The 25,956-nt window shown below is 34.5% G+C and overlaps 1 protein-coding gene across 1 annotated transcript; it reads left to right on the forward strand.

The window, feature by feature from the left end:
* The first annotated feature begins 15,220 nt into the window (after nucleotides 1-15,220).
* Nucleotides 15,221-16,357, forward strand: LOC145821767 (uncharacterized). Its single transcript, XM_082918332.1, has 4 exons — nucleotides 15,221-15,469; nucleotides 15,551-15,616; nucleotides 15,688-15,772; nucleotides 15,960-16,357. Exons 1-4 carry the CDS (start codon nucleotides 15,221-15,223, stop codon nucleotides 16,355-16,357), a joined length of 798 nt encoding a protein of 265 aa, XP_082774458.1.
* Nucleotides 16,358-25,956: the final 9,599 nt, after the last annotated feature.

Below are 25,956 nucleotides of genomic sequence, written 5' to 3' on the forward strand. Positions count from 1 at the left end.
AGCTTGAATGAAGAAGGTAAGATAGCGTTTGGTAACGTTTAGGTTATTGGTTTATGTTTACAAAATTTTTATAAATTATTTTTTATTTATTTTTAGAAAAACATAAATTATAAACGCGTTTGGTTTGAACAAAATATTTAAAAAATTTTAAAAGCATAAACTAAAAAATATATTTGTTCAAGTTTAAAATATTTATATTTATTTTTATTATTTATGACAATGGGATCACACACATTACAATTGAAAAAAAAATAATTAAAAAAAATAATTGAAAAAAATTTATTTGATAAAAAATGAAAAAAAAAATTTAATTGAACAAAAAAATTATTTGAAAAAAAAATTATTTTAAAAAAATAATTGAAAAAAAAAATCATTTGAAGAAAAAAATTAATTGAAAAAAATTAATTGAAAAAAAAATTGAAAACTGAAAACGTAAACTCAATTTTTTGAGTTTGCTTTTTTTTCTCAATTTTATAAACTGAGACAACCATTTATAAACCAAAAAAATTGTCAAACAAGTTTTTATGACAATTTTTTAAATTTTTATAAATATAAAGTGGAAACGAAATGGTTAGAAACAGACCCTAAAGAAGCTGATTTGATTATTTTAATTGTCTTTTTACTTTTTATGAAAAAAAATTTAATAACTTGTAATTACTTTTGGATTAAAAATCTACGTCCCCAATCAAGGCCTAAGAACTGCGTTGCTTTGGTGTTAAGGTTCCAAAACTCCAATGATAGTAGTGTGAGTGTGTGGGTGTATGTGCTTGTAAAGAAGACGAAGGATCTACGATAGGGGAAGTGAAGTGGAAAGGTCATGACTATGAATGAGAATGAGAGGGAAAGTTCGGAGACCGTAGGAATTTGAAGTTCATGAGAATGTGAAAGGCCACAACCGAATCCATTTGGTTTTCTCCTTTGGAAACAAAACTAATGGAGGCTAGATATCCTAATGAATCTATACTATATATTAAGCAAAATGAGGTTTTTAACCTCAAGTCTTGTGAGAGCTTTAATATGCTAATCTTAATTTCCTGATTTTTCGATTAAGAAAAAAAAACCTTAGCATTTATTGATTTGGTCAAAATCTCCTGATCAGCATTTATTAACTTTTTCCAATCCACATGTCTTTCCACGTGCTTACATTTATTAATTTGGTCAAAATCCTTTAATCAGCATTTAAAATCTCCTCATACAAATAATTATAGATACAATCCATGTATAGTTATTGCAGTACCTATTTCAACTTCACTCATACACTATGATTAGTGATGAGATTATTAAATTATTTTTATAAAAAAACTTAAAAAACATAATTTATATATTAAAAAATCTAAAATAAATATAAATATATATAATTATTCCGTGCATAGCACGGGTGATAGGCTAGTTACCCATTAAAAAAATGACAATTATAATTTTAAGAACATTTTTTTTAAAACATAAATGTGATTTAAATATATAATTATTGATATTTAATTATTTTAATATTTTTTTATGAATATTCTATTTAACGAATGCTAAACTATTCAATTTATTGAAGTGACAAACTCAAATACTGTCTCAAACTAAAATGACAAATTTGAAAAAATACAAACCATTTAATATATATATATATATATGTGTAAGTCTTAGAATATACGGTTTATTTTTTAAAATACAATTATATATCATATAACTATTGATATCTAATCAAAATTTTCGTTTGCATGAATATTTTAATCAACAAGTTTTATATTAAGCCTCCGTTTGGGAAGTGTGTTGGCTTTTTAGCTTTTTTAACTATTTTAGCATGGGTTAAAAAGCTTGGTTTTGGAAAGACTTTTTGGCTTTTTGGACTTTTTTTGTAAAAAAATAATATAATAATTATGGGTTAGATGTAATGTTTTTTTTTTTTTTTTTGTATGGCTAAAATAGTCACTTTAGCCCTTCCCAAACAATGCTTAAATTACAAATACAATCCCTAAGGCTTGTGTAAAATATAGATTGTCCATTGTGATATAAAAAATTACAAACATCTCATTATCAGAATTTTTTATTTAACATAATTAATTAAAAAATAAAATTCCTAACAGTTCTGCCATATAATAATAAAATTACTTAAATTATTAATTGAAATATATTTTTTACATTATTAAAAATGATTAATTGACTTGATAATTTATTAATAAAAATGGTCATTTGTTATGAAATTAAAAATCTCAAGAAATTGAATGTAATTTTCAGAATCATATAAAATACTTTATATTTTAATCAAATCTCAAAAAATGTATTTTTAATTTATCCTATTTTAAAAAATAAAAAATAAACAATTAGGCCAAAAGAGAATCCAAGGGCCATTGTTTACTGCATGATAAGTCATTTCAATTAAAAAGTAACAATTATCACATCATCGTCCGACTAAAAATTGGCATTGAAAATCCTTAGATTATAATCTTTTCCACTTCATCTTATAAGATAGTAACATATTACCGAAATTCAAAACAACATATGTATTTGTAAGTTTAACATATTTATTGTAATCCATGATTTTCATATTTATTATAAGCATATTTTATATGTAATTAACATATTTTTTTAAATACAAAATTGACCCATATAATAAGTATCACATGGTTTATCAACAAAAAAAAAAAAAAAATTAACAAATAAAATGTACCCATATAATAATTAACATAATAGAAATTTAAGTACAATCATTGTTTGTAACCATGCTTACGATCGTCTTAAGTACAACCATAATGAAAAGTACTAATACAAGGATGATAATAGTAAAACAAAGAAATGCGTTACAAGGCACTTGACCAGGTCTGACATTCTGTACCCCACCATCATAGTCATCTACCCACAAGAACGAGCCCCTATAATTATGCCAATTAGGACAACGAAAAAAGTAATGACCATTGTTTGCTTGGGTGCGCGCCATAATCACCAACATTGGACCCCCACCACATGAACAATTTGGTGTCACCTTCATCTGCATGCACTTCAAATGAGCAATTCCATTTTCAAATTATATAAAATCAAACAAATTATAATGTCAAATATAAATAGATAAAAGTAATTATGAATAATCACATTGATTAAGTGAGTTTGTTTATTTTGTCTATTTTTAATTTAGCTAAAACTAATTACCAGTTGTAATCTATCTATTATTGTATGTTTCCCACATAGATACTGCAAGCTCATCTCTCCATTGTCCCATCTGCAATAGTTGTTCACGTGACATATTCACATGATTTTCTTGTTATGATTTTGGTACTCCATCTTCATTTTCATTTACATTTTCAACTCCATCTTCACCTTGACCTTGACCTTGACCTTGACTTTTATCTTCTTCACTTGATTCTTCTACATCAAAAAATTCATCCTGCTCTTGCACTGTACAAATCCAGTTATGGAGAATACAACATGCCATAACAATTGGCCCTTGGCATACCATATCATACCTTAGCATATGTTTTAATAATGGAAATTGTTGTTTCAAGACTTCAAAGATTCTTTCAATTACATTTCTCAAAAAAGAATGTCTATGGTTGAACAACTCTTTAGGACCATGATAGCAACGCTGCCTATTGAACTCCTACAAATGATACTTTTGAGCATAATATGGGGCTAGGTATCCAGGCATATTTGTGTATCCGGCGTCAACGACATAATATTTGTCTACAGTAAAGCACTCTAAATAAGAAAAAATCATGACATATTACTGTTCGCACTCACAAAAAACAACACTTACTAGGTGTCGGATGTGGAAAGTCAGCGCTAGTTGTGGTAAGTGTTTCTAAAAAAATTCTCGAATCATGCGCACTACTTTCCCAACCAGTGTATACAAATATAAATTTCATGTCAAATGAACATACATCCATCACATTTTGAGTAGTATTGACTTTTCTACCTCAATATGGCATTTGGTTACCTTCTCGTGCCACAACAACAATATGTGTGCCATCTATGGCATTTACACGGTTCTATATCATTAACAAATTGAATGCTTTTAAGAGAAAAAAAAAAAAAAAAGAATTTAACTAGAATCTTATATCCATTAAAAAAAATTCAAATAAAGAGTCATATCTATTACCTTAAACCATGGCCAGTAGCGTCTGTCATATCGAATTTCAAGAGAGATCATAGCCATGTTTGGTGGTTGTTTTATAAATGGTGCATGATTTCCAAGTGACCGCATCATAAGTACGAAATGCCGATCAATAGTCTCATTTGAGTGCTGAAATCAATCTCCAGCATTTCTTGTGCGTGAACTTTGACCACAAATAAATAACAACATAGCCAACGATTCTTCAAATGAAAATCTCATGTTAGACCAATCTACTACATTTCGACGCACAATCTCTTTTACCAATTCCATAAATGTCGTGACTTCCATACACAATTGATTACGTATTGATTTTGGATTTCCACTCAGTAAGAATTATACGTATTGATCACCTGTGTATGGACAATTACGTTATGGTTGTTTCGTAGGCTTGTAAACCGTTAGTTAGCAAAGCATGTGGTAGTCCATTAGTGTCACAACCCAAACCCGACCCTATAGGTTTAGCACCATAACCGGCCAATAATCCGTGGATTACCAAAGGCCTCTAAACAGATTATCAAGTAATAAGGGGCTACGGAAGCAATAATACAAAATAGACAAGGTCCAATGAGCTGTGACAACGTACATGGGATAGAAGATTTATATATATAAACATGCCAGTCAAGGACACCAATATTTACAGAGTATTACATCCCAAGACTTGCCTTTACAAACACATACAGAGACTAGCATGAATACAAAAAAAAAAAAAAAAAAAAAAACAGCCATGGCTTAAACTTCGATCGGAACCTCCTCGGAGGCACAATGGTTGGCTAACAAAAACAATACGGAAGGCCGTCAACTCTGGCCCTGGTCAAGTGCCGGCTCACCTACATACATAATATAAACTGTGAGCAAAAGCCTAGTGAATAACAACAGAGTAAAGGGGTTATATGAATGATGTCCAGCACAAGTTAGAATCCATCATTTAAATCAGAGCATAATCAGACCTCAAAACAGAAACAGATTCATATACATTTTCATATTCAGATTTTGCATAAGATCATACGTAGTACACCCATTAGCTATCAGATCAGATTGGTCTAGAGACCCACATACATAGTTGGTACTAACGACCACAAAGGTCCATATCTTGCGCGCAAGTAGCCATGGTATTGTTACCCCCAAGCAAGGGCCACGTACAGATTAGCCGCGGTATTGTTACCCCAGGGCGAGGGCCACATGCAGATTGACCACGGTATTGTTACCCCCAAGCGAGGGCCACGTGAACTAAGGGTGCCACAATTACTTTTCAGAAAATTGGACATTCATTTATCATTCGTAAGATAGCATTTCAGAAAACAGATTATACCGTACCAGTCAGAAAATAAATAGGTTAAACATAACTTTACAGAGTTATTACTCACAGTGGGCTTGGAGACAGACAGACAGAGCAGATTGATCAGACAGGACATGGCACGTGACCTACACGACACATAACAGATACACACTTGAAACACACATTCTAATTGTACAAAACTTATTTCGTTGGCTCTTAGTGTGTTTCTAATCTTTTATCTTCATTATGGGGTCTCCAACATGGCCCAGGAATGCCTAGGATGGAATGAGGATGCAAAAATGCATTGGAAAACATTTCTCAAAATTTGCTGGAAATAAGGTCCACGCTCAAGCGTGGATTTCCTCACTCGAGCGGACATGCAACTAAGGAAGCTCTGCTCGAACGTGGACTTCCTCGCTCGAGCGGACTGTAAACCATGACAAAAATGCTGGATGTGCGATTTTCACGCTTGACGGATGCTCGACCTACACTCGAGCGTGAGACTCAGACCCTCGCTCGAGCGTAGATTCCCTCGCTCGAGCGAACTGCAAAACACAAGAACTTCTGGGTATATGCATTTCACGCTCGAGCGTGACTCTCGCCGCTCGAGCGGAAGTGCATGTACTCAGGCTTCACGCTCGAGCGTGAAAGTCCTCGCTCGAGCGTGGGTCAAATTTCTGGAAAATCCAGATGGACCTCCAAGCATGAAACTCAACCCCCAACCACCCAAAACTCATTTTTCTGGGCCAAATCTTTGGAAAACACTTAGTAACCCATAAAACAACATGTTTAAAGTTTCAATTCAAGAAATCATGGCCCAAGAGCAATCTAATTTGTGCAAAATCAACACGAACTCCATGAATATGCTATGAATCCAACATGCAAGGACCCCCCTTGAATTCAAACCTTCCAAAACATAACCAAACCTAATAATTTGATGGAAGACAAGTTGAATGACCACAATGTGAGTGAAATTAACACATGCATGGAAGAAACTCTTGAAATCATGCTCAAAATGTGAAGAAATGCACGTGCATGCATGATTTAAGCCTCAAATCCACATTTTAAGCCAAACTAGACTCTAATCTACAATGTTTACACAAATCAAGCAAGCTACAACTCAATATCATAATTAAGGAGATGAATTCACTACCTTAGGTTTGAATTCCAAGCTTAGTAGCCTAATCTTCCAAGTTGTCTTCAATCCCTTCAAAATCAAGCAAAATTCTAGATGATTCAATTTTGTTCTCTTATTCTCTCATTCTCCTACGGTTTGGTCTCCCAGAGAAGGATGATGAGAGATGCCTCTAGATGTAATAAGGTGAAATGGGGAGTGGTCTCAATTCAAGTCACTAAGTGGCATAAGTGTAATAATTCAAACTAGTGTAATTTAATGTTATTTAATCCAATTTAATCATACCAAATCAATTTTTAATTAAACCTACCATAAAACTCTATAAATCCTAATTAGCACATAACACAAGTCAATTTCTGATTCGAGCGCCGATGAGGCTTTCAATTCGCAGTTTAAAGTCAAAGACATGAACAGATCATTTTATGGCAAACAGATAGAAACACATAAATAATGCAATACACATGCAAATAAATCCCAAATCCTTCCTAAATTATTGTTAAGCATAATTAATCATGAATTAGCATTAATCGGAGGTCGGGGTCATTACAATTAGATCGTCTTTGTCGTCACTCTACGGGTTGTACGGATTGTTGCCTTGATCTCTATTTTGGCGCGACGACAACATCTAAATTGCAAAGTATAAAATAATAACAGAAATATATTTAATATAGAAAGTAGGATAATCCGTACACTACTTGTAACAAACATATATAAAAGATCATGTTCCGAATAGTAGAATATAAGAAACACTGCCATACACAATTCATGAAACCATAGCAACAAAACAAAAAAAATGAAACCAAAAAAAATAAACTGTGGGATCACCACCATCAAACTCCTAGCCGAATGAAAGTAAAAAAATAAAGCTAAAAAATTCAATGAGCACCCATACTTCTTCATTTTTATCAGCACCATGAAATTCCTACCTGAATTGTGCACCAAACTTGTCACAAACTGAGGATCCAAAGGTACCTCATTTCGGGTTCCATTGTCACAAACACGGTTCGCTATTCTAATGTTGTGAATGAGTTTATGGCCTTCAAGTACAAGTTGGGATCCAGGGCCATTGATTTTAGTATGTCCATGTAAGCAGAAACTGAGTACGCATTAGCTGCCCCAACATTTGCCTCAGCTCGAAGGTAAAACCTTTCACGTGCGTCACATGATCGTTGCTATGATTCAAGTGCATTATCCATTCTTGGGTTCTTGTTTGACTGATGCTAGACACTAGACTGCTGCTTACCTCCAGAAGTGAAAGATTCATCTACTATTCCTTTCCCTGAGGTGTATGTATGAAATTGTTCATCCATTTCTCGCTCGTCATTAGATGTAGGTGCACCATGACGAGAAAAACGGGCAAATGCTCTTGTGGCAAATGACTTCGCAAAGATTTGTGACGTTAGCTCATAATGTTCAAAGCCTTTATTTTGGAATTGTTTCGCATTTGGGTGTGCCCACAAGTTATAAAAATAAAATAATAATTAGAGTAAGGACAAAATGTACACTTGCTTACGGTAAGTGTCTAAAACTAAACAATTACTTAAACTTAACTTTCCAAAACATCATCTAGGTTGCAACAGTTTGTGTTATTGGATCCCAGCCTAATCCAATATGTTTTTTAAGAGTAACAAATTCTTTGTAGTTTTCCTTTAGATGCGCATATTCACCTTTCAATTTTCTTTGACCAAAATTTTTTCCAATCTTTTTACTCATCTCCTTATCTATTGTTTGTCACTGCTTTGAATTAAAACTTCTGTCTTTCTTTGATTCACAGCTACCCTCTTTCTTTGTTTCATCCAACAAGGCTTCTAAAAAAATCTTAACATTTTTGGTTCCCCACATCTTAAAGTCATCAACATCGTTAGCTATATTAGCCTAATGCAAGTGAAAAAGATATAGGTGTAAAGTTAGGTCAACATCACATCCAAACACATCAAAAATTACCCAAAGCTCACAAATAATAAGAAAAACAAATCTTCCATCTTCAATATTTAATTTGAGCTTGAAATGAAAATGTTTATCGAATGACGACAATCATTTTCACCAGTAGATGAACTCACTAAGGATTAACGAGATCTCTTCCTTTTCTTTTTTGGTGTATTGAACAACGACCGAGGAGTACAGATCTAGCCTAAAAATAGCAGAGAAATACTGTTGGAAATGGTAGGAAAATTATGGGTAAAACCAGAATTTTTCCTCAAGTTTGGTCTATTTTTTAGGTGGGCCCCGAGTGTCGATTTACTCGGGTCAAAGTGGTAACGCGTTCTATGCCGCGTTGTGATTCACGTGATATATTTGGTTGCTCAAAACCATTACCGAATGAATGGGAAATTGAAGCCAAAGTGTGCTCCATGGAAATGGAGTTTTGGTGGAAATTCCTTAAGGCTGTAAATTGGCTTGTCCCACATTGATTTGGTGGGAAGTTTTGAAAGGGTTTATAAGGCTTAGGGTGAGATACTTGGGGTGTGCCCCAAGGGGTACCCAAGTGTTTTAGAGGGAGAGGTTATGGGCAAAATGGGCTAGACCCATTGGACCCAAAAATCACCACACGCGTGCGCGCGCGCCGCCGCCGCCGTCCGTCCGGTCGGGCTGCGCTTGGGCGCGGGTGCGTGGTGTGTGGTTGGACTTCTAATCTTTTTAGGCCAAAAACATTTGAATTTTATTTTATTTTTTATTAAAATAAAATCCAGAATTCAAATTAAATTGGTTTGGATTTTTTGTTCATCCAAACAGGGCCCTTCCCGTTTTCAAACAGAAATAAACTGTTTTGGAATTAGTGCACACCCAAACAGGGCCCTTCCCGTAATTGCTATCTGTTTGAATTGTTGAATCTGTTTGAAATTCAAAACCAACAGGTATCATACCTGTTCAATTCAAAACCAAGAGCCACATACCTGTTCAATTCAAAACCAAGAGCCACCTTCACATCTATAAATAGGACCACCCTCATTTGATGTTTTCCATTCAGAAATTCGTATTTCACCTCTGCAAATTATATTCTTCATCTTGCTGCATTTTATTTCCAAAAGAAAGAGTGTAAACACTTAGTGTGTTCGTAAGGCAAACAATTTGTAGTGCTGCTATTGTTTGTGGTAAGATCATTTCATCTTGGGAGATAGACGTCCAAATTCTGAAAGTACCGTGGAGAGGACGAATCTGTCTTAAGGACACAGTGTTAAACACTGGACTTGATCAGAAAAGTTTTTCAAATAAATTAACCAAGTAAGTTGTTTAATTTTATTCTGTTTTTATTTGTTTATTTAATCAGATTTTAATTTTGTTTTTGTAACAAAATAAAATCTGTGGTTTTATTTATTTATTTATTTATTTATTTATTTCGAGTTTGATTTTTGTAATCAAACAAATTCTCTCCTTTTCCCTATTTCTTTTATTCTTGTTGTTGTTTTGTACACAACAGAATTTAATCTATTTAAATACAGTGAAGATTGTCCTACAAATACATCACACAAAAAAATAAAATAAAATAACAGTTCCACTTGGTAGCTCGAAGATAGTTGGCTCGAATTGGCTCAAAACCCAAAACAACGTCATTTTGGGTTTTCCTTCCCCTTTTTTTTTCCCTCTTCTTTCTGAAGAAGAAGAAGAAGAAGAAAAGAAGAAGAAGAATAAGCTGGATCTTCATCATCATCATCATCAACACATCATCATCAGCCAACAAATTTTTTTCCTCTTCATCTTCAGATCTAGATCCACAAAAAATAAAATAAAAATCAACAACATCTTCATCAACGCATCATCATCATCAACAACAACACCTTCATCAACACATCATCATCAGCCAACAATTTTTTTTATTTTTTTATTTATTTATTTATTTATTTATTTATTATTTTTTTTCCTTCATCTTCAGATCCAGATCCACTAGAAAAAAAATAAAAAGAAAAAAAAAAGTAAAGAAAACAGAGAAAGTGGCGATCGGCAATACCCACCGGCTATCACCGCCATCATCATCTTATTCTCTTTCTCCTTCTCTCTCGCCTCTTCTCTCTTCCTCTTCTCTTCTCTTCTCTCTTCTTTGTCTCTCTTCTCTCTTCTCTCTCTCGTCTGTATTCAAAAGCAAAAAAAATGGGGGGAAAAAAAAGAAAGAAAAAGCCAAAACGACGTCGTTTTGGGTTTCAAGCCGATTCGAGCCAATAATTTTCGAGCTACCAGGTATTATTCAAAAAATAAAAACAAACTTGACTCCATTAATTTGAAAAAGAAATCGTCCAATAAAAAAACTTTGCACCAAATAAATCAACACAATAAACATATCATTTGAAAGGGAAAACCTCCAATAAAAATTTCTAATGATAACAGCCTCTTGCTAGGGTGAACGATTAAATATTGGGTTATTACATCCTAGTGGAGTCAAGGAACCCAAAAAAAAAAAAAAAAAAAAAAAAATGAAAATTTTTACATAGTGATGTTATGTTCCCCTTGAATTTTTGCAAAGTGATTGGTCTTGCTCGGTAAAGTTTTTTTTTTTTTTAAGTTAAAAAATTTCATAAAAATCTAAAAGACAAAAATCTACAGATTGGGAAATTTGCAATCAAAATTTATTCAAACAACAAATACAGACACAAATATGCTCAAAGAAGAAAATCTGGGATTGGGAAGTTTGTAATGAAAAATAAGTAGCCAATGGTTCTACCTCTTGCTTGTCAGATTTTTGTGGCCTGCAAATCCCATCATCCACACCGAAGACCTGTGCACAGTCTCTCTATTTTTTCTGCGAAGGATGTCGTTGTGCTTTATCTTGGTGGGGTTTGAAGCAGGGAACTTTGCATTTTATAGAGCTTTACAAACAAATGATGGACATTGATGTTACTACTCCAGATTTTTTGAAGATTTGATAACTTTCTTTGACTGACACAGAAGTTAGGGCAACATTTGGGAAAATCTGTGAGGGAGAGAAGTTATTGTGAAAAGAGATGACCCTTACGGTGAGATGACCCCTATTGCCTCAACCCTCTATGAGACAGAGATGACTATTACTGTAACTAGAAATCTAAGACAGAGTAACGACTCTACGCAAGAGATTTTTCAAATCTTCAAGAGAGTAATAATGGAGGTGAGAGAAGTGGGTATCTTGGAAAAACCTTTAAGGTAAGTGTCTTGCCCTATGGGTCTCAATCGTCTTCCTTCAGAGAGAGAGAGAGAGAGAGAGAGAGAGAGAGAGTTGTTGGACTGGTGAGCAAAATTTTCTAATTGAGTAATGGAGGTGAGAGAAAGGTAAAAGTGAGAGAAAGAAGTAAATGACAGAAAATAAAGGTAAGTGGATTCTCTTGGGAACAAAATAAAGGTGATTCTAAGTGATTCTCTTGAGAACAAAGTTGAAAACTTGTTTTACAAAGAATATTTCCAAAAAACCCAACCAAACACGTTTTGGTACCTTTTTTTTTTTCTTAAAAACTGATTTCAAAATACAAACCAAACACACTTATTACTTTTGATGCAGATGTCTGTTTTTAAACAAATTAGTATTTTTAGAATTCTCTTATCAAGATCTATCAAATAAGATCCATGTTGACTATAAAAAAAAATTAAAAAAAATTTATTACTGTCGAAATTAATGTAAACAGTAACAATAACATGTTATTTTATTTGACAGTTGCATGTTACTCTGTGTCACAGTAACATGTTATTTTGACAATATTGTCCAAAATATATATATATATATATATTTTACTTTGTCCTTACTCAATTATATGTTTTTTCCTTAAGGGGTTTATAAAAAAAAATAAATTGGATTGTCATTTTCACCAAACAGGGATCCAATGGAAAGGTTTTGGCTAAGATATTTTCTACATTAAAATTTCTATGTACAAATTATTGTCCTCCATGAAATAAAGGGGAACTTTAATCTGGGGAATCCCACACACACCTTCTCTATTAAATTCGTTTCCAAAGGAGGGAAAGAAAAAGAAATTTTTATTGATAAATCCCTATTAGAGTAAGTTCACAAATTATATTTTTATTCCATGAGATCATTTTTTTCTAATTTTATATTTTTTGTTGGACTATTATATCCTTATGTATAGTTTTTATACATATAATAGATATAGACGTTTCATTTTATTTGTTTTTTTTGTTCATTTTTTTTTTTTTTGATAGTTAGTAGTATTCACGCTTGTGATTATGATTATGATCAGTTGGATACGTTTTAATTTTTCTTGCTCGTTTGAAGGTTTTGGTGTGCTAGGGTTTCATTGTTGCCGTTGTGGTAAGGTCCGGTGATTTGAGAGTGAAGATGACGGCTCGAAGGCTATTCGATTGTGACTTGGTTTGGAGTATAACTAGGTGAAATCAATCATTTTCGAGATAGAGAACGAGTACAGAATTATATCGTTAAGGTTAGTATCATTTTAGTTATGAATGCATGCTCATTTTATGTTTTGATTTATGTGATGGATTGGATGCTTTGTTTTAAAATTATATGCATTTTACATGATTTTCCAAGTGGTTGTTTGATGAGATTATAATGTTTGTCTAATGAGGCTCTTTGTTAGTGAGGTAATTCAGATTATGTGAATAATATGGATGTTCACATATCATTGGTAATAATGGTTGTGATGTTTTGAGTTTGGAATTGGCAGTGTAAAATGTACACGTAGGCATATACTTTGTGTATGAACACATGTTTGTTTTATGTTTTGATTTATGTGGCAATTGCATGCTCTATTTTTAAGTTATTTGCATTTTTTGCATTTTTTGGAATATGTGGTAATGCAAGTGTTTGTTTGATGAGATTTTGATGTTTGTTTTATGAGGCTCAAGTAAGGTAATTCAGATTATGTGAACAACATGGATGTTCACATCTCATTTGTTATATCATTATGGAGGATTATTTGCATGTTGTATATTGTCACCTCATTTTGGTGGTTTGATTTTGAATTTGTTAAATGTTTAGGGTGTGTTTGGTAACGTTTACGTTTTCAGTTTATATTTACCAAAATTTTATAAACTGGTTTTTGATTATTTTTTGTTTATTTTTAGAAAAACATAAACTACAAACGCGTTTGGTAATTGACAAAATGTTTAAAAAAATTTAAAAATATAAAAAAGAGTAAGAAATGGCAAGTGGCGGCGGAAGACGGTGGTGAAAAGTGGTGACGGTGGGTGGTGGGTAGCTGGTGGTGGTAGGTTGGTGGTGGTGGTGGGTGGGTGGGTGACGGTGGTGGGTGGTAGCGAGTGGGTGGTGGTGGGTGGTGGTGGCAGGTGGGTGGCGAATGGCGGGTGGTGGAGCTGGTGGTGGGTAGGTGGCGGGTGGTGGTGATGGGTGACAGTGGCGGGTGGTAGCGAGTGGGTGGTGGGTGGCGGATGGCGGGTGGTGGTGATGGGTGACAGTGGCGGGTGGTAGCGAGTGGGTGGTGGGTGGCGGATGGCGGGTGGTGGTGGGTGGGTGGTGGGTGAGTGGGTGACGGTGGCGGGTGGTAGCGAGTGGGTGGTGGTGGTGGTGGTGGTAGTGGTGGCGGCAGGTGGTGGTAGTGGTGGTGGTGGTGGGTGGGTGGGTGACGATGGCTGGTGGTCGATGGTAGCTAGTGGGTGGTGGTGGCAGGTGGGTGGCGGGTGGGTGGTGGGTGATGGTGGTGGTGGTGGTGGTGGCGGTGGTGGTGGTGGCGGGTGGGTGGCAGGTGGGTGGTAGTGGTGGGTGGCAGGTGATGGATGGTGGTGGCAGGTGGGTGGTAAGTGGTGGTGGAAAGTAAGTGGTGGGTGGTGGATGGTGGCGGGTAGATAGCAGGTGGCAGGTGGGTGGTGGTGGCAGGTGGGTGGTGGTGGAGGAAGACGGTGATGGAAAATGGTGGCGGGTGGTGGCTAGTGTTAGGTGGTAAAAAAAAAAAAAAACAGAAAACTCAAAATGAAAACACATTTTTTGTGTTTTCATTTTTTGGCTAAATTTATAAACTGAGACCACTGATTTATAAATCAAAAATTTTACCAAACAAGTTTTTATTTGAGTTTTTAAAATTTTTATAAATATAAATAGAAAACTGAAAACGTAAGTGTTACCAAACGGCACCTTAATGTTGTGTAAGGATGGTGGTAATAGTTTTTATTCTGGATTTAGCGGTGGAACTGTACACATAGGCATTTACTTTGCATGATGTAAATGTTCACACATTATGGGCTATTGTATGTGTTGTTGTTTATATAGTTATAATGTGGTTGTTCACTTTTGTATTGTTGTGTTTTTACAGGAGATAGATATTTTTATCATATTGGTGTGCACATATGATTGCAGTACTACTATAATAAATGTGGTTCAAGTATTGTGTTATTCGCATTTGGTGGAGTGTTTGTGTAAAAAATGGGATAAGTTGTCTGCTGGTTCTATTTCATTGTTCTGTTGGCTACCAAGGATTAATACGTGTGATTTGGATAATGACAAAGAACTTCAGAACATGTTATTGCTTACCAAATCAATAAGGATACAACATGTAGAGGTTGTTGTTGAATTGAAAAGTGATATTGGTAAGTCTAGTACCTCTGGGTCAGTGCTTGTGAGGGGTGAGAAAGAAATTGATGCACTCTGGAGATTTACCATAAGGAAAAGGTGTTGTTGTCAACCCCTTAGGTAAATGGTATTACACATGTGGGACAACAGTTTGTAAGAAGTGCACAAGAAGTTCGTGATGTTTTATGCAAGTATGCAATCCAATGCGGGTTCCAATTTAAGTATGTCAAGAATGAGACAACGAGGGTTACTACGATGTGTGCGATATGCGAGGAGGGAGGTTGCTTGTGGGCTATATATTGTAGAGTGCAACGAGCAAATGGATTTTTCTATATCAAGAGATTCAATGATGTGCATAGTTATGGTACGGATGTCTGGACGTCAAAGAATCAAAGAGTTAGTTCTGATTTGGTGTCGAGTACTATAACTGAAATTGTGAGGGACAAGCCGTTGACTCGCCCGTGTGAAATGGTGACTATGTTGAAGCAGGATTATGAGGTGGATGTAAGTTACCACGTGATATGGTTGGGCATGTAGAAAGTGAAGGTGGTCATTCATGGGGATCACTCATTGTCGTTTGACTAGTTGCAGTGGTATTCAAATGTTGTAATGCGTTACAATTCGAGGAGTTATATTAATATTGACTACGACGTAAGTAGTCAACAGTTTTGTCGATTTTTGTATCATTTGTTGCGTGTATTTCTGGATTCAATTTATGTTAGCCTTTGTTATTCCTTGATGGAACATTTCTCAAAGAAAGGTACAAAGGTCAACCGCTTGCGGCAATGACGAAAAATGGGAACAATGGTTAGTATTTTTTGATATTGTGTGTGTGTCCATGTAAATATTCACATTAAGTGGCGTAATGCGAATATCTGCCTTACCATTACACAGTGTAAATATTTACAACCCCTGTTAGCTTTCTAGGGTTTTTGTAAAATAGTGGTGTTAATATTGACATTGTGATCATTTGTTTAATGTTGTTGTATTGTAGATCTATTCCCTATAGCATTTAAGATTGTTGATTCAGAGACCACGACAAATTGGTCGTGGTTCTTGCACGAACTTGGGAAGCTTATTGATGGTAAGCGACATATTACTTTTATTTCTGACCGTAATCTTGGTCTGTTAGAAACAATACGAAAGGTTTTCCCATCTGCTCACCATAATTATTGTTTACAACACTTGAAGAACAATTTAAGAGACCGGATGAAGGGAATTGATAATGGATTTAAGGATCACTTGGTTAGTAGTTTGGGTGACTGTACTTACAAGCTAATTATGGTGGATTTCCATAAAAAGCTTGAGAAATTAAAAGAGGGTAAGCAACAAGCGCATAATTTTTTCAAGGAGTTGGCAACTAAGCACTGGGTGAATTCATATTTCAAGTAATATTAGTCACCTGATGTATTCCATTTATCAAGTTTAGAATGGTAGTTTGTACAACATTTAGTTATGTTTGGTGGCAATGTGAAATTTCATATTCAGTTTGAAAGAAATTAACTTTAGTGTTGTGTAATGTTGTGATATTTTGCAAGGACATGCATTATGGGGAGATGCCATCCAATGCGGTGAAGTCATTTAATAATTGGATTAAAGAAGTGCGTGATCTTCTTATCACTCGGATGGTGGACGCCATTTGTACTCAATTGATGCGGCAAATATCGGTACGGTGTTACCAAGCAAACAAGTGAAATAAGGCTATTTGTCCTACATTCGAAACCATGCTTCTTGATTCGTTCAACGACAGCAGGTCTTAACAGGTTAGCAAAGCCAATGAGGATGTATTCGAGATTCATTCAATACCATCCGTCACGGTTGATATTACAAGGCGTATGTGTTCTTACTTCCAATGACAGATCAACAAATTCCTATGTGACCATGCTATTATTGCCATTTAGAAGAGCCGGTACAATTTCAACGGTTGTTTTGAACATTACTTTCATGTAGAGACGTATCGTGTAGTCTATTCAAGTGCCATATTCTCTATATCGTCAGTGCAGAAGCCGCCTTTCAATCCCACAAACTTCACCATATACCCACCAAGTATGAAAAGACCACCCTGCAGGCCAAAGAAGAATATAATTCCATCAAGGGGTGAGAAACTAAAGCAAATAAGGGGCGGGAGATGTGATAAGTTGGGAAGCCACAATAGAAAATCATGCAAGGAGCCAATATAGGGTGAACAATTTTCATTTCAACATTGTGTTTCTACGTAGGATTTATTTATTGATGTTTGGAATAAGATTACATTGTGTTGGCAAATGGGTATGGAATATGTTTGAATGACATGCATGTAGTTGCCAAACATAATAATGTGTTTGTTTTCTTCTTTTTTAATTTTTATAGTATTTTATTTGTGTTGTCTATATTTTGTTTTGTTATAGTATTTTGGAATGAGGGTGTAAAAAGGGGGACATTGTGTGTTTTTTTTGTTATGGCAAACTGGCATTTTTGGTGTTTGAGGATGAATACATGTACTGATATGAATATTCATATCTTGTGTTAACCATACGAGAGTTCTAAGGGGGAATGTGAACTTCTACATGTATATGCAGTGAGATGATGTGAACATTTATATTTGTGTTGAAGATTCACGTTATGTGAATATTCTAAACTTTTCACATTATTGTTGTGAATGTTGACATAAATATAAATTGGGATATGAACTTTCACATGCATATAGCTTGAGATGATGTGAACATTCATAACTATGCTAAATTATAACAGATGCGAATATTTACATTTGTGTTTGACATTCATAATGTCATTGTGAATATTAGCATTTGTTTCATGCACACAATATGTGTATTAAAAGACAACGTGGTTCAAACAATCGCATAAACTAATAGATCAACACAAAATGTAGGTCAAAATGCACAAGTGGCATATTAGAACATTAATAAATGTTACATCACTGATTTACAATCAATTTTGTTTGTCAAAATGTCAAAGCAACTTATATTAACATTCACATCGAGGGTTGGTTAGTTTGTAGGTGGACACCCCCCACATATAGGTTATGATCATATTGCACTATTTTTGTGTGATTCAAAAAAATGTGTACTAATGAATCTCATATTTCACACCATTGCCAACAATTTCTTCACGGTATATGTGCGCCTGCATGATGTAACACACTGTGGGCCCGCAATCCACCCTGTAAATGCAAAATGGTTATGATTAGTACTTGATATTTATGTTTGTATAATGGTCGTGGAGGATTTGTACAAATTATTGTGAGGCTTACGAGGTCCTGCTAAGGACATACATCAATTGATATGATTTGTTGTAAGGGATCTTGGCTTGCGAACTTGGTCCATAGCGGTGATGATGGGCAAATAATGCACACAATGTTCTCGATATAGTCCCTATGTGCAAGGAATTTCACTTTAGGCACCAACAAACATATATGTGCGTACGTGCATTTTGGAATTTAATACGTTACAACAATTCATTTATGTGTTAAATAAGAGCCACTTGCAACTTGTTATGCTTGGTCAACATGTAGGTCATGTATGCTGAGCCTTGGTCGCACCGAGTTATAATACCTTCACAGATTGTCTTTAACGTTGTACACAACAATTGTCCAGTGGAAGTCGTGGTGTAATGGAAATAGTAGATATCTCTCATTGGTAGTCTTTCATATATACATCAATATGTTTACTTTTTTTGCGATGAACGTACTCTCGTATCACTTTCTGCACACATTGGACATTTAGTTATATTGATCATATTCAAATACGTTAATCATGTAACAGTCACATTAATGGGATGTGACCATTCACACTAACATCAAATAAAATGAACAGTGTTAGAGTTGTTACCATACACATGCTCGTGAAAACGAATGAGGCTTCCTCTGAAGTTAGGTTAACCATCTTTTGTTGTTTAGGTAGTAGTTCGACATATGCATCTATCACCTGTACAAATATAGGGGTCGTAGTACATTATTTGTGGTGGGTGAACAGTGCGTGCGTGTGTGTGTTTTGAATAGGCTAACAAGTGAATAATTTGTTATTAGCATCCGTTGCTATGTATTCATTCCTCCTTAATGAGATATATGATATCATCAAAATACACATATCTAGACTTGGAGTCCTCTTTCCACACAAGTAACCTGTGCATTTTCAGTATACCAATGTGAATATTAACATTGCACATAAGTAAACCAAACTAAATTATGAAGTATAAAAATGAACATTCACACTCGTGAAAGTTGAATGTTCACATTAGGTGTTTATACCGTCACTTACTCATCTCCACCATTCTTCTACAAATTTTGAACCTTTTGCTTGTTGTGTTTGGACATCATGGTCCAGACCCTGAACTTGTTGGTCAATATGAATAATTTTTTTAGGAGTTTTGTCGGTGGATGCTCATCCATATCTTGTACAATGTGGACTGTATAGGGCTGGTTTGGATCTCGCTCTTCTTCTTTCTTTTGGCCAGGTAGGTCTATGTACTGAAAGCCAGGCAAGCGGTACTCTTTTCGCTCTTTCTTCTTGATACGCTTCACCCTAGAAAGTGGGCTGAGATTGTGTTGCATTGGTGCGAGGGGTTGCTTGTTGAGGCTGTCATGAAGCTTTTGCGCCTCGACTTGCGTGACAATGTGAATGAACTGATCATTGAAAAAGTCCTCAAGAACTATTTTCTCGCATTCTAAGTCGATGACCAGTTGCATCAAGCATCAAATTTTTGCATCCTTCTGCTCCATGCAATTCTTAATTTCAGTGTTCATGTTGGATGGGCCTGATTGATTGAATAATTTCTCTTCAAGGTCAGCAATTACTCTTGCCCTTAACTCCCATGATTTTTCAAGATGTTTGTATTTTGTTTCCCATTGCCTTATGATGCCCCAAGTTTTCCGATTTTCTTTCACAAGCATCTCGATGATGTCGGTTTGGTTTGTTCTTACTATGACAATACTTATCTCACTAGTTTGGCTGCTAAAGGCAATGTTGATGTCATCATCATTGTTATTTAGGTCAAATGCCTCCCCAAAAAATTCAGTGTTGCTGCCACCTTGTTGTCCATTATTGATGTCATTGCGTTTGGGTGATGTGGTGGCTGGTTCATCACATTGGGGCTCTACTTTCAATGTGGTATGCTTGCACTTTTGCACTTCTGTTTGGGTTGTGAACAGCTTGCCGACATTAACCTGAAATATAAAAGTCATTTTAGTTAACCTAGATATTTTGTTCGTGTCATGATGTTACTGTTCCAAACAACATTTGAAGGTCGTACCTCATCGAAACCAAGCTCAGCCAAAGACGTGGAATTCATCTTCTTGTGTAAAGCAGTGAGGTCCCACTTCACACAACAAGGAATGACATTGGGCTTGTGGGGTTATAGGATGGTTGTGTGCTTACATAACCAGTACTGCAGCAAACAACAAAGACAATGTTTAATTTAAGCATTTGCTAATATGTAATATGAACATTCAGAGCAAGGTAGACAAATATGAACATTCACATCAGTGCCCAGAGATGTGGATGTTCATATTTGTGTGAATGGATGTGAATGTTAACTATTTCAGGCTTCTTGTTGTTTTTGTTCACATAAGTATATGCAAATGTGGAGGCTAAAATCAGTGTGCACAGTGTCTTTGTAAAGGTTAGTGTGTGTTGACACAACCATCAACAATATTCAAGAACATGTAAATGTTAACATTTGAGAGCATGCATACTTGCCATCAATGATATGACATAACGAGTGACTTTTCCCTTCTTTTTGTCATTTTGGGAAATGAAAGATGTCAATATTGTTCTAATTTGTTTGGCCCAATCATATTCTTTCATGTTTTCCAATGGGACCATATATGCATAGTATGCCCATCTTATTGTCTCGCTGCTCGTCGAGAATAAAAATTTCTGGCAGCATACATGCAGACTAATCACACGATTTCTTCATTGTCATCTTTCTTCTTGCCGTTTAATGCCTCAGTCAAAAGGGTGCGTATCCGTTTTGAAGTCAACCATCTAACATTTTTACACCTTTTGTTTATAATGTCAGTCTTTGGCTTCGCACCGTATGATATGTCCATTGGTTTGGTGCCACAGTCCACACCAAAAATCAATTTCACGTCGCTGTCATGTATGTTCTTCTTCTTTCTTTTTTTTTCCAATGTAGAAGTCCTCTTTGGATGCCTTGTACGTCTGTAGGACACACATAACAACATCATCATACTTCATGCGCTTGTCGAGGTCAATCTCACCAGTTCTCAATGTATCTAATAATTGCCAGACTGGTGTTCATCGCAGGTAGCTGAGTTATGATTCTGTGAACTTTGTGCTTTTCATTAATTTCATTAACCCTGTCATGTTGGATCTGTAGTTAACACGACGCATGTCAACATTGCTACGATTATTTGCAGGTAGGCTTTCTTCCTTGACATGATATTCGTTTCTTGGGTAAATTACATTGACACTCCCTGAGGTTTATGTTTATTACAATTCCCCCCTCACCTTTTAGAAATTACATTCCCCTCCCTGAGATTTAAAGTTTCATTACAGATTGCTCTCTCCAGCAATTTAATTTTTTAGGTAAATTACATTGACACCTCCTGAGGTTTATGTTTATTATAGTTCCCCCCTTACCTTTTGGAACTTACACCCCCCTCCCTGAGATTTAAAATTTCATTATAGATTGCTCTAGCAATTTCATTTTTTTAAATACCAATTTTTCCCTCACTGGGTAAACTACATTGACACCCCTCACATTTTAGAAATTACAATCCCCTCCCTAAGGTTTAAAGTAGCATTACCAATTATCCCCTCGATCAGTATTAGTTAAAAAAAAAAAATTCATTGAAAAAAAAATTAATTGGAAAAAAAAATTATTTGAAAAAAAAATAATTGAAAGAAAAATTATTTGAAAAAAAAAATTAATTGGAAAAAAAATTTGTTAGTTAAAATTTTAAATTTTTATTTAAAAACCAATGTAAACTCATTTTTTGAATTTACATTTTTTCCTCAAATTTACAAATTGAGACAACCATTTATAAATCAAAAATATTATCAAACAAGTTTTTATGACAGTTTTTAAATTTTTTGTAAATATAAATTGAAAACTAAAAACGAAATGGTTACCAAACAGGTCTCAGATAGTAAAAATGTCGTAAAATTAACAAATAATTAAATAAGTTACCAACGTAAGAAATTTCTAAAAATCAAAAGATTCTTAAGTTATGCATGGTTTGATTTTTAGAAAAAAAAATTTAAAAATTAAAAATTAATTTGGTTAAGAAATAAAAAATAAAAAATAATTATCATTTTTATATAATTTTTATCTTTCGAGTGTAATAAACATAAACCTCAAGGGGTGTCATTGTAATTTTTATCTTACGTTGGTTTTTAAACAAAAATTAAAAATTTTGATTAACAAATAATTTTTTCAAATAATTTTTTTTTCAATGATTTTTTTTTCAACTAATACTAATTGAGGGGGCAATTGGTAATGCTACTTTAAACTTTGGGAAGGAGATTGTAATTTCTAAAATGTGAGGGGTGTCAATGTAATTTACCCAGTGAGGGAAAAATTGGTATTTAAAAAAATTAAATTTTTGGCGGGAGCAATCTGTAATGAAACTTTAAACCTCAGAGAGGGGGATGTAATTTCCAAAAGGTGAAGAAGAACTGTAATAAACATAAACCTCAGGGGGTGTCAATGTAATTTATCCTTGTTTCTTTTTTGCTTTAGGGGCTTTCTTATGTGCAACATCTGTTAAATGGAGCATATAAATTAAGACAATATTTATGTAATTAAAAGAGGTAACAAGTGGTATATTTTGCTAACAAGATTAGTGATATGAACATTCAAACAATGATGTGAACAGTCACAGTTGGTAGATGTGAACATCCACATTTGTCAAATGTTAACCTAAGAGATGTCAACATTTATATTTGTATTTGTTTTTCAATGTAATGGAGATGGGATATGCATGAATATTGGCATTATCACACAATTGTTGATTGTAGATGGTGACATGCAAACAAAGACCAATTCAATCATAATAGACAACAAATGCATTTTTTTGGGGCCAACAACAAGGTTGTGAACATTCACACCACTGTTGTGCAGACTCACATCTGGTGTGGACATTCATATTGGTATTAGAACACGTTTGTTCGTTGTGGATGTCCACATCCAAAACAACACCAATGCAATCACAAGGAATAACAATGTGAAACTTTGTTGTGAACATTCACACTTCTAATTGTGATTATAATGCACAGACTTATTATAATCATGCAATGCCAATGCTAAAGTTTAACATCAAAATTGAAATACATTTTAAAACATTAAAGTTGACATGAAAATAACAAAAGTGATATGTTTGCTCTAAACACAGTAGTGAATGTGTGTGTATGGTTTTGGGTAAATAAGAGGGGTGGTCAATTTACGCAGGTTATGAATGTTCACATTAGAATAATATTTAACAACAACTAAAGCAAGTAAGTTGGTCCATGATTCCTTTTTTCCATGTGAATGTTCACTAGGATTAACAACAATATTAGGGACAAGAACAATAATAATATGAAGTTTCACACATTGTAAGAATAAAAATAGAGAATATGTGTGGAAGTTCATATTGGTGCAATTTCAAGAAGAGATTCACATAATTAAAACATATAACAACAACAACATTTGAAATAATTGACTTGGCCCAATATTTTAATTTTCATGTGAATGTTCACTACTATTAATAATAATAATATAATTGCTACTGCAATATTTTTGGGTGGGAAAAACCATATAATTGGGATTGGAGGTGAGAGGTTCACATTCATAATTAGGGCAAGAATAACAATATTAGAGGCAAGAATAATAATAATATGAAGTTCCACACATTGTATGAATAGAATCAGGGGATATTTGTGGAAGTTCACAATGGTGCTGTCACGCCTCACTTTTTATTATACGAAGTCATTACCAAATTCATGAATTACTTTCAATTTCAGAGATTACATGCGGAAATAAACTCAAATGTTCAACTATTAGAAATGAATAACAATTCTCTCATCCGAATACAAATTAAATACAACATGAGCATTCTAAATAAACTGCCCGAGGGCTTACATCATTAAGGAATCAAGAAGAAGGGTGTAACCCTTTTACATATATAGCATTCCGCCAACACAAAAGAGGCCCTGTGGCCAACAAATAAGAAGATCCAAATCTTGTAGCACATCCTGCTTAATACCTGAAAAAGATTCAACAACGTGGGATGAACATATAGTCTAGTAGGGATCTCTGCATGATCCTCAACAATAACAACTTACAGATAGCTATAATCATGAATGCTCAATCTCGTACTAGAATAATATCGTGGTAGTTTATACAAAAGTATACATAAGTATAAACTTTTCTCAAAACAGTCAATCTATTCAGTGCTATAAGCGATTCATCTTTCATTTCATTTCATTATTCCTTGTTCCCGAACTTTCGTGACAATAACATTTCTTAGAAAAACAATTTCACTAAGCCCGTTATTTTTCTCCCATTTTCCATACTTACAACAGATTTGCCTTTCTCAAAACATATTTTCAAATACTCAATTTCCTTCACATTTCCCAAAATCCTGAAAATGGCATTTTGGTTTGTTCCCAATACATTCGTATCTCTACATGCATGCCTTTAATAAAAAGGAGACAACAAATCATCAACATGTATATAATCAACAAATGAGGCAACTTGGCCCTTCAAAATTGTAACCATCGCAATCCATAATATACTTAGATACATTGAGATAACAACAATAAAAACTCTGCTCTATCAGCTAAATCAGTTCTCCAGGCGCTAAGCTGGAAGGTAACGGTACCTCTGATTATAAGCGCAGTTAGTTCTCCAGGCGCTAGCTGGAAGGTAACGGTACCTCTGATTATAAGCACATGGTATAACACCAAAAATCACGATACAGCTAGGCATAACCAACAAGTGTAATGCACACACATAAACTATCAAGATACATAAGCAATGTGTTAAAGTATATGAACACATAGGTGTGTGGAGTACATCCCCTATCTCCTTCCACACACTGGAGTACATCACCTATCTCCTCCCTAACCATTATACATATATAATGTATCTTAGCACTTCATTACATATAATGTTCAATTGACACAAATGTAATGCATATACAACAATTCAATACAACAATGTCATCCTCCACCGATGACCAAGGACAAAATCTCTAGATGCATGTATTCAGTACATCTATTAATAGACTCAACTATCGTGAGATCTTAAACCCAACAACAACGCTAGTATGATAAGTAAAGGTAAAACCCCAAATGTGTGTATTCAATACTCAAGATACAGTATTTCAATTTCCAAATTCATTTTCCATTTTCAAAATCGACTTGTTCCACCACTTATTCCAAAAACACTTTTCCCATTTCACGAAATCAATATCATTCCCCCCATTTCACAAAACCAATTTCATTCTTTCATAACTTTCCAAATCAATTATGCAAATTAATTTATAACAGTATGTTAGGGCTTTTCTCTCTCTTTCTCAATATTGACCAAAAAGGCTCAAATACCAACAACAAATAACAATAACCACATTTGAGACTCAAAATACCTATGTAATGGCCCAAAGAACAAAATCTCTCTTTTAATTTATCAAATCAAATATAAATTAGGGCTTTTTCTTCTTTCAACAATGATATACTAATTTACACCCCAATTAGTCCAAACCACAATCAATGATAGCAAACCCATTTTCAAACAACCAACCTTAGGTTCACCCTCATGACTTTCAAACAAACCCAACATGGATATGATTTTCATGCAATACAAAACTACCACATATCTATCTATAGCCGAAGCATTGTAAAAGAACAAGGAAATCCCTACCTCAAATTCGGAGCTCAAATGGAGAAGATGAAGACTTTCAAAATGCTCTAAACCTCAAGATTTTCGGATTGATAGGAAGCCCACACCAAGCTCTACACTTTTTACAAAGGCACTAGGGTGGAAGATCA

This window comes from Camellia sinensis, chromosome 1 (genome assembly GCF_055761805.1).
Source record: "Camellia sinensis isolate YWXY chromosome 1, ASM5576180v1, whole genome shotgun sequence".
NCBI classification, from domain to species: Eukaryota; Viridiplantae; Streptophyta; class Magnoliopsida; order Ericales; family Theaceae; genus Camellia; species Camellia sinensis.

Bases quoted from the DNA above. Each gene is read 5' to 3' on its own strand.
- LOC145821767 (XM_082918332.1), top strand. From the start codon at position 15,221: ATGTGTGCGATATGCGAGGAGGGAGGTTGCTTGTGGGCTATATATTGT. The intron at 15,617-15,687 runs GTAAGTAGTCAA...AATTTATGTTAG, and splicing joins ATATTAATATTGACTACGAC to CCTTTGTTATTCCTTGATGG. The intron at 15,773-15,959 runs GTTAGTATTTTT...GTTGTATTGTAG, and splicing joins GACGAAAAATGGGAACAATG to ATCTATTCCCTATAGCATTT.